The 17141-nt window shown below is 37.6% G+C and overlaps 2 protein-coding genes across 2 annotated transcripts in view; one reads left to right on the top strand and one right to left on the bottom strand.

The window, feature by feature from the left end:
* The window catches only part of LOC111862628 (HMG box-containing protein 4), a gene marked incomplete in the record, with an annotated part of 27001 nt that extends 21233 nt beyond the window's left edge, over positions 1-5768 (top strand). The window contains 5 exon segments of the mRNA XM_023848148.2: positions 31-106; positions 1999-2063; positions 2725-3002; positions 4325-4472; positions 5427-5768. Coding sequence (XP_023703916.2) covers positions 31-106; positions 1999-2063; positions 2725-3002; positions 4325-4472; positions 5427-5594 — 735 coding nt within the window.
* Positions 2936-16437, bottom strand: LOC111862625 (nardilysin; the record flags this gene model as incomplete). The annotated part of the gene is given in 10 exon segments (XM_023848142.2): positions 2936-3021; positions 6643-6828; positions 7905-8013; positions 9313-9414; positions 9836-10043; positions 10536-10672; positions 13082-13225; positions 13364-13598; positions 14805-14938; positions 16287-16437. Coding segments are annotated over 9 exon segments (1368 nt in total). The 3' UTR covers positions 2936-3021; positions 6643-6673.
* Between the last annotated feature and the right edge of the window lie 704 nt (positions 16438-17141).

The following is a 17141-nucleotide window of genomic DNA, read 5'->3' as shown; positions in this document are numbered from 1 at the left end:
ATGTATTTATTTAGACATTTTTAATTTCAGAAAACTCGTTTCACAGCCTACATGTTATGGGCAAAAGACATTCGTCAAGAAATCTTACGAGTGAATCCAGAGATGGGTAAGCAAATGTCATGTATTTTAGTAGACCTGCTGCCTACCTCACCTACATGAAACTGAAGGTACTTGTATATACACCAGACATTTTTAATTCAAACTGGACCATTGTCATGATATGCATCAGTCACCTATCACATAAAATTCAATTGTATGGCACAAAGTACATGCATTATACTGTCATTCACCAGTCCATGATAATTTTATGATTTGCTAGGTTGTTTAATATGATGGATAACATTAGTACCTCCGAACACACAGTTTGAAAGTATCTTAGAAAGGCCATGGAATGCCATTATATATGTTTAAAAGTAATAATAAAAAAAAAATAAAGCTATCCCTATAACAGGCTGTGAAGGCCCATAGGGTTGTGAGACGTTGAGGGCCCACGTCTAGACAATTAGCTCAAGGATGGCGGTAAGGTTGTCAGCCTTACGTGCCGGCCACACTTTACTCCCCAGGAAAATTATTTATTTAATTCCTGGTACTCATTTCTGTTAGAGGCTTAGTGAACCCAAGGCCATAGTGCAGCCAGAAGGATTAGGTCAACTGAAAAAAAATCCAATGGCCTCAGCAGGACTTGAACCCGCGACCTTCCGACTTGTAGCAAAATGCCTTATAATGTAAATAAAATTTCATATTAAGGTGTGGTTGTCCAAGTGGTGGCATGGAGGCACATGCAGTCCACCAGTTGGCTTTCAGTGGTCTGTAAGAGTACCATTCAATTCCACAAAGTATTTGTTAACAGTTTCCTCCCTTTAAAAAAGGTGGTGAATCCTGTCACAAAGTCCTTACTACATATTCCATGCAATTTTTCAACTAATTTCACACAACATCCAATACATAACAGAAAAGTATGGAATTAAGTATGGCTCCATAATCATATGCAATATTTGTAGCAAACCCTTAGCAGTTTTATGGGTCCAATTATTCATGTACTTCTGCTCCAGCGATCTTATCATTGAAGGACAGTTATCTATATTGGGATGTCAGAAAAACATATTTTTTATAATGCAATCCTTGGTAGATGGCCTCACTTTAGAACTACTATTACTTTCAGAAAAAAAAATATGGCATACACCAAGGGATAGCAGTCAGTTCCCATCACAGTCTGCATAATCCATCATCCTGACACTAACAAGAAGTTGTAAACAAATTTTGTAGCTTTACACAGTTGCATAATTAATTATCAAATTATGTCAGACACTGGCCATTGTCTTAGTTAAGTTTAAAGTTATACCATGTTGCAAAAGCTGGATCTGCTTCAATCATCAGGCATAGAAATGGGAAAGATAGATCCAGCTTCTGAAATGTCACATAATTTTAAATTTAGCCAAGACAGTGGACACTGGTCAACATAATTTTATACTTAATAACAGCCACTGCCACAAACTTTTAGAGGATCACAATTACATACACTTAAGAAGTCACTTCACCTTTATATTTGCCTACTAATGGAATGCACAAGCAATATGCTGTATATACTCATGTATCACATAAAGACAAAATAGTAAGATTTATAAATATATAACAAAAAAGTTGTTTCTATGCTTAATTAATTGAGCACCACGTTATGATGAGGTATTGGGAGAGTGACTGTATAGCTGCACACATTCTAAGCCTGAGCACTACATGACAGTGAGTGGTTACCTTCACAACCTCAGCTGCTTTAATTCTGGTGAAAGACCTTGTGGTGCCCGCTGGATAAGAGGCTGGGTGAGCCCCAGGGCCTGTCTGAATGCTGTGGGGAGAAAAATCTCTTGTCTCTGCCAGGATCTGAACTTAGTTCCTCAGCTGCCCATCACAGTGCCAACTAAACTATCCCAAAGCATGCGTAAAATAAATATTTATTCATAAACTGTCATTTATTTTAAATGCATCCTGTTTGTCTTGTAGATTTTGCAACTATGAGTAAACGCCTGGGAGAACTCTGGGCAACAGTACCAACAAATGAAAAATATGTAAGTACATACACACATCTCATTTTTGTTCCAAGAACTTATATTCAGAAATTTCATATATATCACAAGTCTGATAATACTGTGATTTGCCACATTTCTGCTTTACATTGTGCACAATGGAAAAAGCAGAATTTTTGCAATTTCTAAACCTTGTAATCATCAACATATTGTTTTAAGACATTTAACTTTAAAACACTTAATAGTTCATTTATGATAAACCATATACAAATATGTACACCTTGAGTGGCATACAAGACAGACATTGGAAGTATGGAAACAAAAGTGGTCATGTAAGATTTGAGGCTTTCACGGTGGTGACTATGAAGAAAGCAGTCTTCTGGGATTTGGCAGCATGTATATGCAGTGTTAACCGACGTTTCGGAGGAACGTATCGCCTCCATCTTCAGGTGCCAAATCCCAGAAGACTGCTTTCTTCAAAAGTGGTCATTTCTCAAAATTAATACTTCATTTGCATCATTATGCACCATACCATAAAAATGTATGGGGGAGTGGAGGTATGGCTGCACACATTCTTTATCTCAGTACTAGATAATAAGTTGAATTTCTGCACTGTTACCTTCTCTTTCCATAAACCCTTGAAATTCTGCAAATACTCATATTTCTTCATTTTATACAAACAAAACTAGAATATTTTTTACAGAATTGGAAACGACGTGCCAAACGTCTAGCAGTAAAAGGAACTCCAGGAAGTACTGTAACAAATATTCCAAGCATGGAAGCAGGAAAGTACAAGACCCCTGCTTCCAAATCTAAGTTTATTAACAAACATGGAGGAAGAGGCCAGCAGCAACAGCGGGCAGGTGTTTCTGCAGGTCGAGCAGCAGCAGGCAGTGAAAAGCAACAGCAGCAAGCTGGTCAGATGGCCACATCACCAGTTGGAAATGCCACTGTTTCCCCACAGACTCCAGCAGATTCCAAGTAATGTACACAGTATATTCTGTTTCATAAAGATATAATTTATACTCACAGACAGATTAACATAACAAATTCAGTACAAACCTATATTCACATGAAGCCCAGGTAATACTTCACACATTTTAAAAATGGCTCACTATATAAGAAAAAAATAATATCACAAAATATAAGATCCATAATTTTTATCTGAACTGTTGCTCAGTATGGTGTTTACTTAGTAAAATATATTAAAAAGTAATTTGTCTATGAACTGTTGATTAGCTGTCTCAACTTTAAGTTTGCCATGTGCAAATAAATGGTCATTCAAAACAATGAGAGATACAAAATCACAAGCAATACATTTGGAACTAGTCTCACTAATTTGTGCCTTGTGCATTTGCACACTACCTCAAATTCTTCAGCAACAATTTTGAGATCAGAGCTACAAGCTTTGACACCCTGTTATTTCAAGCCTGTTCCATAATACAGTGAACCTTCCCTTTAAGGTTTTTTTGGGGGGGCAGCAGTGGATTTTAACACTGAACTAATGAAGAATTTAAATGGAGGAATTTTAATGCTGCGATTATTGACTTTGTCTCAGTGAAGGTGAACATTAAGGGAGGGAAAAATAATGAACATTGAATGAGTGTTCCAATATAATGCGTCAGTTTTTCAAAGGGCTCAACGGATCCTCTCTGATAAGAATATTTGATACTTTAGTACAAGTCAATCATCAGACATATCCCCTGTATTCCCAGTTTTTCATACAAGCCTTTGCATTCCAAAAATTGTTTATGCACCTAGTTTTTTGTAAGTTTCTTGGGGTGGGGTGAGACTGAGTCCACTTGGTATGTCGGCGACTAATTCGCCTACTGTACCAGCCCCAAATGACAGATGATGATGAATGTGGAGTCGGTGGAATGAGAATTGGCAAGGGAAACCGAAGTACTTTGAGAAAACCTGCCCCAGTGACACTCTGTCCCCTACAAATCCCACATAGCTTGACTTGTGCTGCCACAGTGGGAAGCTGGCAACTAACCACCTGAGCTATGGAACAGACTTTTTATGTACCAGTTATATGCCCAGTTGGTACATGCCATGTAATTTAAGGAAAAGTAACACAGAATTCATAGCAGCCCCAGTGGCCTGAAGATAAAGGTGTCTCTAAGCATAACCACCATACTGTGATGTTATGGAGCTACTAGTCCATCTTTCTGGACTTCAGTGAAGGGAGGTGAATTGTCAACTTCACATCCTAGTGGACTACATATAAAAATATGTGACAAAATGCCACTACTTTATAGTAATTTGACTGATTAAAGTAACTTTTTGCCCACACGTTTCAGACCTGGAAAGACTGGTTTGGTAACAGAGCCAGTAGTTGGTCCAGGCCTGTACAAAGTTATTGGAACACAGCCAGTGGACGTTGCAGCTCACCTCAAGCTCCTTGGAGAATCCCTTACTATCATTGGTGAGAGGCTGAAGGAACATGAAGTAAGTTTAGTTTGTAGAATACTACGGATAGGTGGGGAATTCAGACTACAGCACATCTATTATAAACAGAATAATACTTCATGTAGAATCATGTAGGTAGATTGTACTGAAGAAGTCTGACTTGGGCGTAATGTGATGATGATATAGAGAAGAAATGACAGGGAATTCGGTGGAACAAGTACCCTATCCCAAAAATCAAATAGAAGATGAGTCTACTAGAAGTCCTCCATCAAGGTTATGTAACTGATCTGATACTTCATGTTCTGTATGTTTTGGTGCTTTGGATTACTCTCTTCAAGGTCTCCCACTGTCACTTTTTACATGTGTGTCCTTGAATCGTCACTCATTTGCAGAACAGCCCTTTTGTGTCATACCTTCCCTAGAAGATTCTGCCAGACTTGTCTATTCCATCATGAACTAGACCATCCAGTTTTCATGTCTCTGAATTTTGCAACAGTTTTTTTTCTTGCAGTACAAGGTCTCTGTATTCATGTCCCCCAGTGAGAGGGTGGCCCAGATATACCCCCAGGCACTGGGTTCCCTATTCGTTGCCTTCTACAACTTGCAGGGCTACAGTGGAGACAGTCTAACCTGCTCCCACACAGGACATGCCCTTGAATACTAAATTGCATTTTCACACATCCAAACATGCAGACATTAACAGTAAAGAATTGTCCTCCATCTACCTGCAAGTCAGAAGTGACCACAGTCTTAAATCTGTAGTACTCACTCTCAAAATGTAATGTTTTTGTCATCGTCGTTTTGATTCTGTCGCTGTTATTGTTAAATAGGTGGCATATGCAGTCACACAAGTCAATATAAGTGTAATCTTCTTGAGTCAGTGTTTCCACGTTTACATGTGTTGCCTAAGATTTGTCTTCTGCCAAATTAAATGTAAATTACTCCACCAGTGCCTAATAGTACTAGCTTTGTAATGTGTGTTTTTTTTTATAGGGTCAAATTGCAGTGTCAGGCAGTTTGTCTGTACTGCTGGATTCACTGCTGTGTGCCCTGGGTCCTTTAATGTGCTTAACCCAACAAGTGCCTGAAACAAATGGCTGTCCACAGGAATTACTGAATAAAATTCTTGACAACATAGCATATTTCATGCCAGGTCTGTAGAAGTAACTGGAATGTGTGACAACCTCACCATTAGCATATTTCTTGAACTCGTTAAATGTCAAAATTTGAAACTCCTCTTGGTTTCAGGAATTGTGTCCTCTGGCTTTCTTTTATTATCACATGCATTCTTGCTGTAATGATATTTTTAATGTAAATATATAGCCACACCACAGAGATTGTGCTTTCTTTGCCACAGTTAGAGCTCTGAGACTACAGTTGAGCCAACTGAAGAATTCTCAAAGGTGGTGGGGATAAGAGTTGCTGGGATAGGATAGCCTACTCCCCCACATTACCATCCATGCCTGCCTGCTGGTCTCACTCACCTAGTGCAAGCATAGAACAGGTAATCCATCCAGCAGGAGTGGAAGAGTAGGACTAGAGTAAAGTGATTGCAGAAAGGGAGGGTATACAGAGTATAAGAATTGTTTGCATGGGCTCCACTGTAGTCTTATACATTCACATTTCCCCTGCCACACACTGGTACCAAATATCCCATTTACTACCCCTTCATCATCCATAACACTGCCACAACTACAGGAAACAGGAAGGAACGGAGCAAGGCCAAAGTAAGTTCAAAAATAACACCTGGTTCATAATAAAAATTCTGTTGCACGGCCTTATTCTGTTTGATAAAAAATTAACCTCAAAAGCCATTCCATGTGCAAGAATGTCAACCTAACCTGCCACAAATGTGTATATAATTAGGATAAAAGGGCGCAGCACTGTATAAAATTGAGATCAGAAAACTTCTGTATTGGCTGCAAAATAACACATAAAAGTTTCTCTACTAGATGGTGGCAGAATACAATCTGCCGCATTATTTGCCACTCATTTCAGAATCAAAGAATGTTTCATTCAGAAGTGATTTCTCATGCTACCTGACAGGTTGCCTACACCAACTTTCACTGACGTCACTTGGCTGGTTGAGAAATTAATAGCAGACACTATGCATGTGCGCACACACACCTGTATGTACATATATGGTTTAGTAATAAAATGGAAAAAAAAAATGAAATAATAGAAATAATTAAATGTTCATATTAATTACCTTTCTTGGTTGCTTGGGCTGCATTTTTCATCTAGGGCCAAATTCTGCTTATAGGATAAATGAAAAGTCCATTCTTAAAGTCTTCAATGTCAGTGATAAAATGTTTCTTAGTGTGACCATCTGTATCGCCTTCAGCAACAAACTGGAGAGACAGCTCCACTGTCAGACCATTATGAATGGAAGAACCTGCAGACATAAAAGAGACTGAACATGTTTATACACTTACAAACTCTGGAAATCAGTATTAAATATGCAAACATGCTATCACAAAGCATGTTATAGTCCAACCCTACAGAAGAAAAGTCCTGTGTGTTCAACAAGCTCTGCAGTATGCTGATTTTGATGGTCACATTTGGGACATGACTCACAAAGATATCCATTGTTTGGTAACAACTCAGCAGACAAGTTTCCACTACAATGAATAAACATGCAACAACAAAAGAACTGCTAGAAATGGTGTTTTCTATTCAGTCCACCCCAAGGATATGGAGCAAGTTGCTATTGGGAGTTGTGGTAAGTAGTAGTCGAGAACCAGTGAGTAGTCAGTGATGACTAGTGATGCCTTGAGTTAGTTGAGAGTTGATACTTGGAGCAAGATGTCAGCTGTGAGAGGGAAGCTGGGTTATCTATATTGTTGGGAGCCATAACCTAGCAATGAGTAGTGAAGATAAACTGAGAAGACTTCATGTATGTTGTAGTGAGAAGTCAAGTATATGAATTAGCAAGAGCATTAAAATTACTTACAATTACAATTCATAAGTGTTCAATAAATCCGGTTACCAATCCAAACCCTGTGTCTAGTCGCTAACACATGACAGTATGTTAAAGAGACAATCTGTGCAATGATACATCAATCCATGTCACTATGTGATGATGATGATCACAATACACCCTCAAAAATGTTTTACACACAATATATTAATTTCCTGAAGGCAACTCAATATGATATTAAAATGCAATAGCTGCAACCTAGCCTGAGCTATCACAATCAGTTTTTCTCAGTGATATCTGAGACTCTCATGGTGGTGAGTATGATGAATATTATTTTCTGAATTATGAAGCTGTCTGGTAAGAGTTAACTGATGTTTTGGAGGGATGTTTGTCTCCACTTTCTGGGTAAAATGTATGCTCCCCATATTACAGCATGGTGCTGAATTAAGCACAGGTACACTTTTTCCATGCCTTTACAAAATATCATGGTATTTATCAACTCTCCCACTTCCTGGGGTATTTCCCTACATCTCACCTATTTCAAAACTTACATTTCTGCAGCGGTTGGCGAGTTTTACTGTGTCCGTGAACTCTACTATGTGAGGGCGGCTGTTGCTCTTGTGTCTGTGGTGTCTCACCTGCATCAGCAGCACCAGTAACCTGCCAACAATAATACTGATGACTGCTTCTGAGAAATTTCTGTCAAGAGCAATATTAGCATAAATAAACAGTTCTGACTTTGTTAGAGGTGAAAGAAAAGAAACATTTGCACTGGATCCAGCTGGTATTCACTCTCAGACCTTCTGCATAGAGTGCCTTACTTCTAAATTATTGGGTTCCCAATAAAAGCTTAAAATACTATTCAAAACATTTTATGTATTCCTCAAAGCAGGACTGTGGAGCCAGGAGACAGCCACTGCTTGGCAACCGCTGTGTAAGCACATAACAATACCTCAGCCATCACTAAGCAATGTGTAACATACAACAATGGAGGAACTGATAGAAGTGGTGTTTTCTATGCAGTCCTCACCGAGGCTACATCAACAAGATAAAGATCTGTTCTTAAGCCCCAGATGGGTGCTTTATTCCACAAGACAGACTGGCTGACTGACTCTCAGTCGTAACATGACTTTGACTTGTGAATTAGTTTGGCAGTTGGAAACCAGGTGAAAATCAACAGCTGAAGTTGGTTGTTGGCAGCTGGCAGTCATCCAACCTGTGAGCTAACAGCTGAAGGAAGTATTGACTAAAGCCAGCAGTCATGAGTATGAGAGGGGCATGAGATGGTTGCCACATTACAAGGGACATGAGCCGTTGGAAGCTGCTACCAAGCAACGTGACTGAAAATACTAGTCTGTGCATGACAGTGATCTGTATAATTGTCCAGTAAATCCAATTATCAATCCAAAACCCATCTATCGTCACTGAAACACGTGACAGTATATTCATCTACAGCAAAACATGGTTGGTAAATCCCTCAGTAGGACACTAAGTGTAATTCTTATTATAAACATAAAATGATACTGTAATTGCCACAAGGTGTTAAAAAATGCATACTAACTTGCAAGGCAGTTTTTAAAAAATTCAACCAGTTACCTTTTTCTATTATACTTTACTTATTTCATTTAATGACATGGTCAGTAGCTCACAGTATTTAGCATCAACTGTTAGGATGATTAGTGAATGACGAAATGGATGGGTGTCAAAGTGGTCATGGCCCAATCCGGGCACTATCCTGGAGGGACTAAGAACAAACATAAAAAGACCTCTCAGAATATTTCACCTCTGATTCAAGATACATGTATGAATCTGGGACTTCCCAAATACAAATCGGGAGTGATACCCTCTCAACCATAACAATCAGGCAATGCCGTGCTGTACAAAGAAAACTACAGAATACGGGCTTGCATAATGGTATGTAAAATACAAGTAAGTCTGCACACATCCAAATTTACTGACCTGAACTGACAGTTTCCGCAAGTTACTTTTATTGCCACACAACACATGGTCATTGTACCACTTCCTTATCTCTGGCATTTTAATATCTTTTATGCATGACACCTTGAAAAGTAAGAGAGAGAGAATTAAGTTAGAAGGGAACAAAGCAGTGGAAAAAATGGGAATAAAGGAAGGAAGCTTAATGTTATGATGTCAATTACCCAAATTTTTAAATTCAAATCATGTTTTATATGTGACTCCAAATTTCAAAATTTTCACTTACTTAGGGCAAGGAAGGAAGTTATTTGTTGTGGGAATTTCATCAACAAACCCTGTACAGAAAACAGTTCAAATTTTCTCTGATTTCTCACACTGTATACTTCCACATGTTCCCAAATAATCCATTTTCAACAGAACAAATTTCTGATATAACAAATAAAAGAGAGCAGTTTTTAAAAATACATAAGATTTGTACATCTTTGATTTTGATCCTTCAGTCCGGGACCCCTTTAGATACAAGTAGGACTGAGAACACATCACTTACCTCCCTCTCTAGCCTATCAAATAGGTAGTCACCAGAGGATATTTCATTCCAATTTCGGGATACTTCTTCCTTCAGGTGAATGTCTGACAGCTGCTTCAGTTTGATAAGTGAACTGCGCACTTCCTCCAGTTCCTTCTCTTTCATGTTCTTCAGTATCTTTGAAAACCTTTTAAGGAAAGCTTCAATACAGGCATCAACATGACCCACACTTGTAAAAAAGGAGATCAGTCAGTATCAAAAAGAACTAGGATAAAACTGATAAAATCTTCCTGGACTATCAGCTACATCAGTTGGTTACTGAAATGTCGGTATTTTTAACCAGCTAACATGGCTGATAACCCAGAAAATGTTATCAGCTTTTGCCAACATGAAAGCTTCAGATCTTATAACTTTCATAAAAGCTTATATTACAAATGGACACTACGAATTCTGGTACTTTTGCCAACAGACGGTAGGGAAGTACTGAAAATATTAAGTCTCAAGTAAGATATTTATTAAAGAGGGAAATTTAAGGGAAAACTGGCCAATTCATAGGGACAATACCTCAATGAAATAAATACAAAGGGAATTTATTAAGATTGAAGGCATGACATGACATTACATGGTGTAGAGTAGATTATAACAAATATAGCTGTACATGGGAGTAGAGAAATCAAAATTTGTTCCTGTATACATATCATTTTGATATACATGAATGTACCTGTGCTTTCCAGCCTGGCAGTTCACAGTGACAGAGAAACCAAGAATGCCAAATGTATCTCTTACAGATGAACACACATGGTAGCCCAGCTGCTCCTTCGTGCGAAGAACATCAAAGACTGGTTCTTCCATTAGCAACTGGAACAAGTGCAATTAACACCCTTTAAATACAGTCTTACATTACAACATAACAGTATCCACTTTTGTAATTGTTAATTCAGTAACTGTTAATACTTGGGTGTGTATTCTTTCCCAAAACTTTTATTTCTGTATGAGGAATGCTGGTGTCACAATTTTGTAAAAATGATTGCCAAGGCCAGTGTTTAACTATAGTTTTCTATGTAATGATGCTGTGTAGCCTATGAATACCCTGAATATGGAAGCAGTAGGTGCCCCTAAAATGTTTGTTAATCAGCTATACCTGTGGGAGTATGCTGCATCATAACCCACAAGATCACAATACAAATTTTCACCACTGACAATACCTCAAATATCTGTACTGTTCTTCAATTTTAAATATTTTTAACTTCAAAAAGAGCGTGATATGATGGCTGAACGCCAGAATAGTAGGGCAGGAACAGTCAGCTATTGCTAGGTAATGGCCAATAAATGACTATGACATGTTTTTTTATGTTGTCTATTCCAAGGCTATATAATAAGGCCAAATGAGACAAATTACTTGCAGCTGAAAGAGCTGTGAGACAGTTGCCAACAATTAAGGATGTGAACACAGAAGCAGAGGAATATCCACTGTTGGGAGCTGCTATCTAGCAACAACCAGTAAAGACTATAGTAGTCTGAGAAGGCTAAATATTTGCAGTAGTGATCTGCAGTGTAGATTAGTGAAAGCGTTATAATGATTTATAGTTACAAGTCACAAGCCTTCAATAAATCCAATTATCAATCCAAACCCCATGTATAGTGACTAATACATGGCAGCATTCTATCACTATCACTTAACTCAATGACACATTAACCTGCACTGGCCAGGTTCAAATCCTCACTGCTACAGTGCCGGCATTCATTTAAACGTGGCAGTAACAGATTTATATTTAAAAAATGTGATGCTAGGCCCACTGGGGCTTGCTGAACCAATGCGTGTACTGGCACAGTTGTGCAACACACACATTATAAAGATTAATGAGTTAGACATGCTAAAATGCATAAATTAGAAAAATGTAAATATCTCATAGCTACTGACTTGAACTATAATGGATAGGAAGAATTCTATCTTCTGAGACATAATTCTGTGTAGCCTGTTGAAGATCACCTAGTGTTTCAGAGAAATACATCACCTCCATCTTCAGGGTTGAAGAATGAGACAAGCAACAAACCAGCATGAAGAAAGTAGCAAGCACAGAATGAAGATGGAAGTGACATGATTCTCCAAAACACTGGTCAATTTTCAATGCACTCTGCACCATTATATCCCACACTGCTGTGAGAGCCTAAGATTCTGCTATATCACCAATAGGTATAGCATTCCAGAGCAGGGCACAATTTTCCAAATGCATTTTAATGATTTTCCAAACCTCACAGTCCATGATGAACATTTAGTACAGATACAAACATATGATTCCAGATACAAATCCATAATTACAAAGCTAATAACACACTACAGAGAGCCAGAAGTTACTAGCCCTTGCATTTTGCTGGGGGGGGGGCTGGACTGGATTCATCTGGCTCAGAACAGAGACTAGTGGCAGCTCTTGTGAACATGGCAATGAACCTTCAGGTTCCATAAAATGTTGAGAAATACACTGTAATTATCTATGGCAGTATTTCCCCAATCTTTTTGTCCCTGCCCCCCTTCTGGTCTCATATTTTGTCAATTATCTGCAATACAGAAAAATTGTTCCAAATGGGAAATGTAGACATGACTGAGGTCCACATTTTATGTTATGTTACAAACCCATTGTTAAAGCACTAATTACATGACACCAAACTGCAGAGTAAAAAATTATTTTCCCACACATTTTATTAAATATTTACCAGACAGAAAAATGCTTCAAACATCACCTACAGACCTCAACAAGATCTACATTTTGTGCTATATAAGAACTTTCTGTACCATGAAATAACTGAAGTTTGATCTGGGCTTCACGTAAGGTAGAGAGATACTGGACTGATTTCAATTTAAATTAAAGTCATCTATCAACATCTGGTGTAGACCCCCTTGGTATCAAATTTCATTTGAATGCATTCAATAGTACTGGAAGTGAAACATGCACTTATGCAGATATATGCCCCCACTCATATGCACACATGTGCATACAACCTTCCCATTCTGTGTTCAATTCATGTTTTCTGTGCACTGAATATATATATATATATATATATATAAACTTAATCTTAATTTCAAATATGGAAATGCATTAATCTAACTTACATAATATCATCCACATCAGTAAATGCATCAATAAAATACCAGTGGATAATCAGAAGCAACACATATTCCACTTCTAATTCAGAACATGTATGTTCCACAATAAATACACTTATAAAGTTTACTGTAAATATAACCATCTTCAGCTTGAGTAAACTTACCATGAGAAGATCAACAATACACAAACTCTTGATAGAAATAGGCCCAGACTGATAATAGTTTGTTACAGAGCTATTGGGGTCTTGTGAATTGAAAGACTTTACACGGCAACAATGTTCACCAAGTGGGATCTGCATCACTCGAAGCTGTGAATGTAATACAGACTTAAATTACAGTCAGAACATTGTCAGCCAATCAGACGGGCAGATTCATCAGTGAGAATCAAGCACATGTCACATATATTACTGTTACACAATTTAGACCTTACTAATGTATGAACACACCTGTGGGTATTTGTTGGGTAGAAGAGGGGAACATTTCAGGATATCTACAATGTTCTTACAGGCATCAATTGCTTGCTGTTCACTAATATTTCCTTGGACAAGACTTTTTATGTACAAATGCTCCACAAAATGTCTTGCAAATGCCTTTACCATGGAAACTGTGATCCTCGATGTGGCAGCATGCTTGTCAACTGCATTCCAATGGACATGAGTGAGTAATGAGAATCGCAAATCCCTGTTAAATGAGCAGAATTGTAAATATGTAGTGTAATTTACAGCTGACCAACACAGTGAACATAGAGAACAAGATTTTTATACAAATGAAGCAGTTCATAAAAGGCAAAACTTATGCCTGCCAGGATTCAAAGAAGACTACCAGCCAATCTGTACTACCATTCAATGGAGACAATGAGGAGTGGATGTATGTATAAGACATGTCTTCAACATTAGCCAACACATGGGCTTTCTATGACGAACCAGGGTACATGCACATTTATAGTGTTAAATATCATTTCAAGACTCCCTTTAGGGTTATGATATTGGGGACTTAAAATTTATGAATAATCTTCATGTTCCTTGATGCCTGGGTGTGTCCTCTTCCTATTACTCACTCAGAGACAACAGTATAAATGGGAGTGAGGAACATTTGTCAGACAGCAGTATGGATGACAACAGTTTAAAGATCGTTGCAAGATGCAATTAGCACTTAAAGAGAAGTATAACATACAGCATTAACATCTTATGTACAGGAAAACTTCTTGCTTCATGGCACTGAAATGGTAACACAAAAACAAAATGCTAGACTTTACTGACATCTTGTAGATGAACAGTTCCTGATACTGGCACCAATAGACAAACATTTCTTCCACTTAAAGACAAAATCATAAAATGAATATATTAGTTTCAAGTAGTAAAGATCCTGATTTACCCAAACAGGAAACTAGAATAGGGGGAAATTTCTGAAGCAGCAAACTGTTTTCCAACAACTTCATCAACAGTTTCTAACAAATTCTTTTGGCATCATTATGAAAAATTATTTTATTTGCCTTTCAGAAACTTGGTGTTGGTGGCCTAATGCTATATTCGAATTCAACATACTTTTTTAAGCTTTCAATCACAATATTTAAATCTTCTCTGCACTGAAAATTCTTTACATAGTTCAGAACTGTACTCTGGTATAGTCCACAACAATCTTCCCAAAAACCTGAAACCAAGAATAACTGTGCTGCCAAGGGCCTACAGCAATTTACTGCCATCCTCTGCTAATTAAGAGTTGTGAATCAGCAACCCTGACTTCCAGTTTCAGTTCATCAACTTAGCTACTCCATTGCTAAATTCCATTATTTATGGGAGAAAATTATATTTCAAATTAAGAGCAACTTGACTGACAGAATTATTTGGAACACAATCTGTTTGTAAACTGAGAATTGAGAGTACTTACTGGCCAAGTCTCTTGGGCTTCAGGCAGCTGTTGTAATAATATCTACCTTGAACTTCCTTCAGTGCTTCAAAAATGCTAGGTGTCAGACTGTTTTCAAATTCTGCCATGTGATTAATTACAGCTTCCAACAGCAACTGCATGAATATGACATCACAGAGGAGTCAGTAAAACTAGTGATAATACGTGATAATACACTACAAGCCCAAATATAAGGTGATACCCTATTTTGAGGGAGAAAGTTAAAAAAAAAGCTTGTTTCTGTTTTGACAGAAATAAATGTGTCATTCAGTTCCGTGGCCTGTCAGCAAAAATAAGTAAAAGTGATACAGTAAAGAAACAGTCAATTAAAATTTTAATACCTTGAATATAATTCTATGTATTTTCACAAATATCGTTAAAATTATCACTCAGAGTTCCTCATAATCATCTTCATCTCATTTACTCTTAAAGGCCCAAAAATAAGAAACAGTACCTAAAAAACTTGTATTACACTCAGGCTAATACAGTACATAACATGAATGTGTTAACTAACTCCTAATATGTAACCTTTTCTCAGCAAGAGATACTGCACTGTTCAAGAAACTCCTTGAAGATTACAATCTTCAAGAAGTGAAGGTAGCATGTTACTACAAAACACTGGTACCTACCTACCAAACTACATGGTGTCAAACTCCATGATTTTAGTCCGCAAGTGAAATGTACCAACCGCGCGAGTGACCGCTGCTTGGCAAAGTTAGTACCAACTTTATGGTGTCACAACATAAAAAGACAGAAATCCTCAGTCACCAGTATGAGAACCTCAAATCTCACAAGAAACCTCTTGTTGTTATGAAACCTGAAGGTTCACCACACAGAAGCTCATAAAGTGGCTTATCTTCAATCAAAATCCTATTCTCAAAATATACATCAATACCATCTATTTAATGTCGCCATCCCTTCTATGGGTCAGATCCCTGAATGTTAAGTATATATCTAAAATTAAAATACAAAAGACAGATAATAAAGCAGCATAAGGGGTCTGCATTATGCAATAAAATATGCTCATACTAACATTCTTCCATATTTTTCTCCAGAAATCCATTCTTTCACTTAAAATCTGCTGTTCAGTCACATGTGTGGTGATCTGTAATTTTATGATACTGATACTGAACACAACATATCAACATATGATTATTTTGATTCCCCAAGGGCTTAAAGTTCATAATTTTTAATATCCACAATATATTACTAGGATGATCAAATCAAGTAGGTTAATATAGGCAGGACATGTGGCATACCTGGGAGAAATGCATACAAAATTGCCAGAAAACTTTAAAAGCAGAGACAATTTTGGATTCTTACACATATATGGGAGGATATTATTGAACTTGATCTTAAAGAGGGTGTGAGGATGTGAACTGGATTCATGCGCTTAGAACACATATAAGTGGCAAGCCGCAATGTGTTAAATGAAAAAGTTGCTGCACATTTTGTTAAACTTACATGTAACTTCTGATTGTATCCACTGAACTTCAGTATAATGCCCTTATCACCTGGCATTATGGAAAAACAGAGATCTGCAATATCAGCTGGGTAGAGTTCCTCTTTCAAAAGCTGCTTCAAGATTTCCACATACAAATCCAACATTGCAGCACTACAAAAAATCAAACATTTAATTTTACAATAAACAGGAGACAGAGAGTAATTAACAGCTAACAAACACAGAACTGGTTTAGTTTATGGCCTATATCAGATATAAGACATGCTTTTAGGCCCAGTTTCTGGGTTATGAATGAGAAGTACAGCAATAACTAGCATCACAGTGGCTACAGCCACACTGTGGGAGGGAGGAACGGTGACACACCATAACCAGGACCTTGTAGTAACCGACACACAACCTATGATCCTTAGCTTAGGGACCAAAGCCATTGAACATTCTCTTGAGAACAGCCAAGTATAACAACACACACAGTACTTTCACAGTGTGCAAGTGTGACTCTCCTCCTAACAGGCCATTCTAATGTCAGACTTTTCAAATTCCTACACTCTGAAGCAACATCATGGCAGAGGCACAAAGCTGTGATGTGGCAATGCCACTTAACTTAAGATTCTGCTATGGTGTATGGTGCTAGATCTTTAAGAAATTAGCAATTTCATTATAGAAACTTTTTTTGCAGAATGTACAACAGTAACATAACAGTCAAACAAACATTTTCTTTAACTTTTGGTTTGATGGCAACAATAAATGAACCTTTTGATGCAGGCATGTTGAGCTAGATCATAAATATATCTACACATTAAATATTTTCTGTTAAGTCAACAATTACAAACTTGGCAATGGTATTTAATTTTGACATT

The sequence above is a fragment of the Cryptotermes secundus genome, unplaced genomic scaffold (assembly GCF_002891405.2).
Source record: "Cryptotermes secundus unplaced genomic scaffold, Csec_1.0 scaffold2549, whole genome shotgun sequence".
Classification (NCBI taxonomy): domain Eukaryota; kingdom Metazoa; phylum Arthropoda; class Insecta; order Blattodea; family Kalotermitidae; genus Cryptotermes; species Cryptotermes secundus.
The sequence above is the reverse complement of the archived record's forward strand: the minus strand, read 5'-3'. Positions and strand labels throughout refer to the sequence as shown.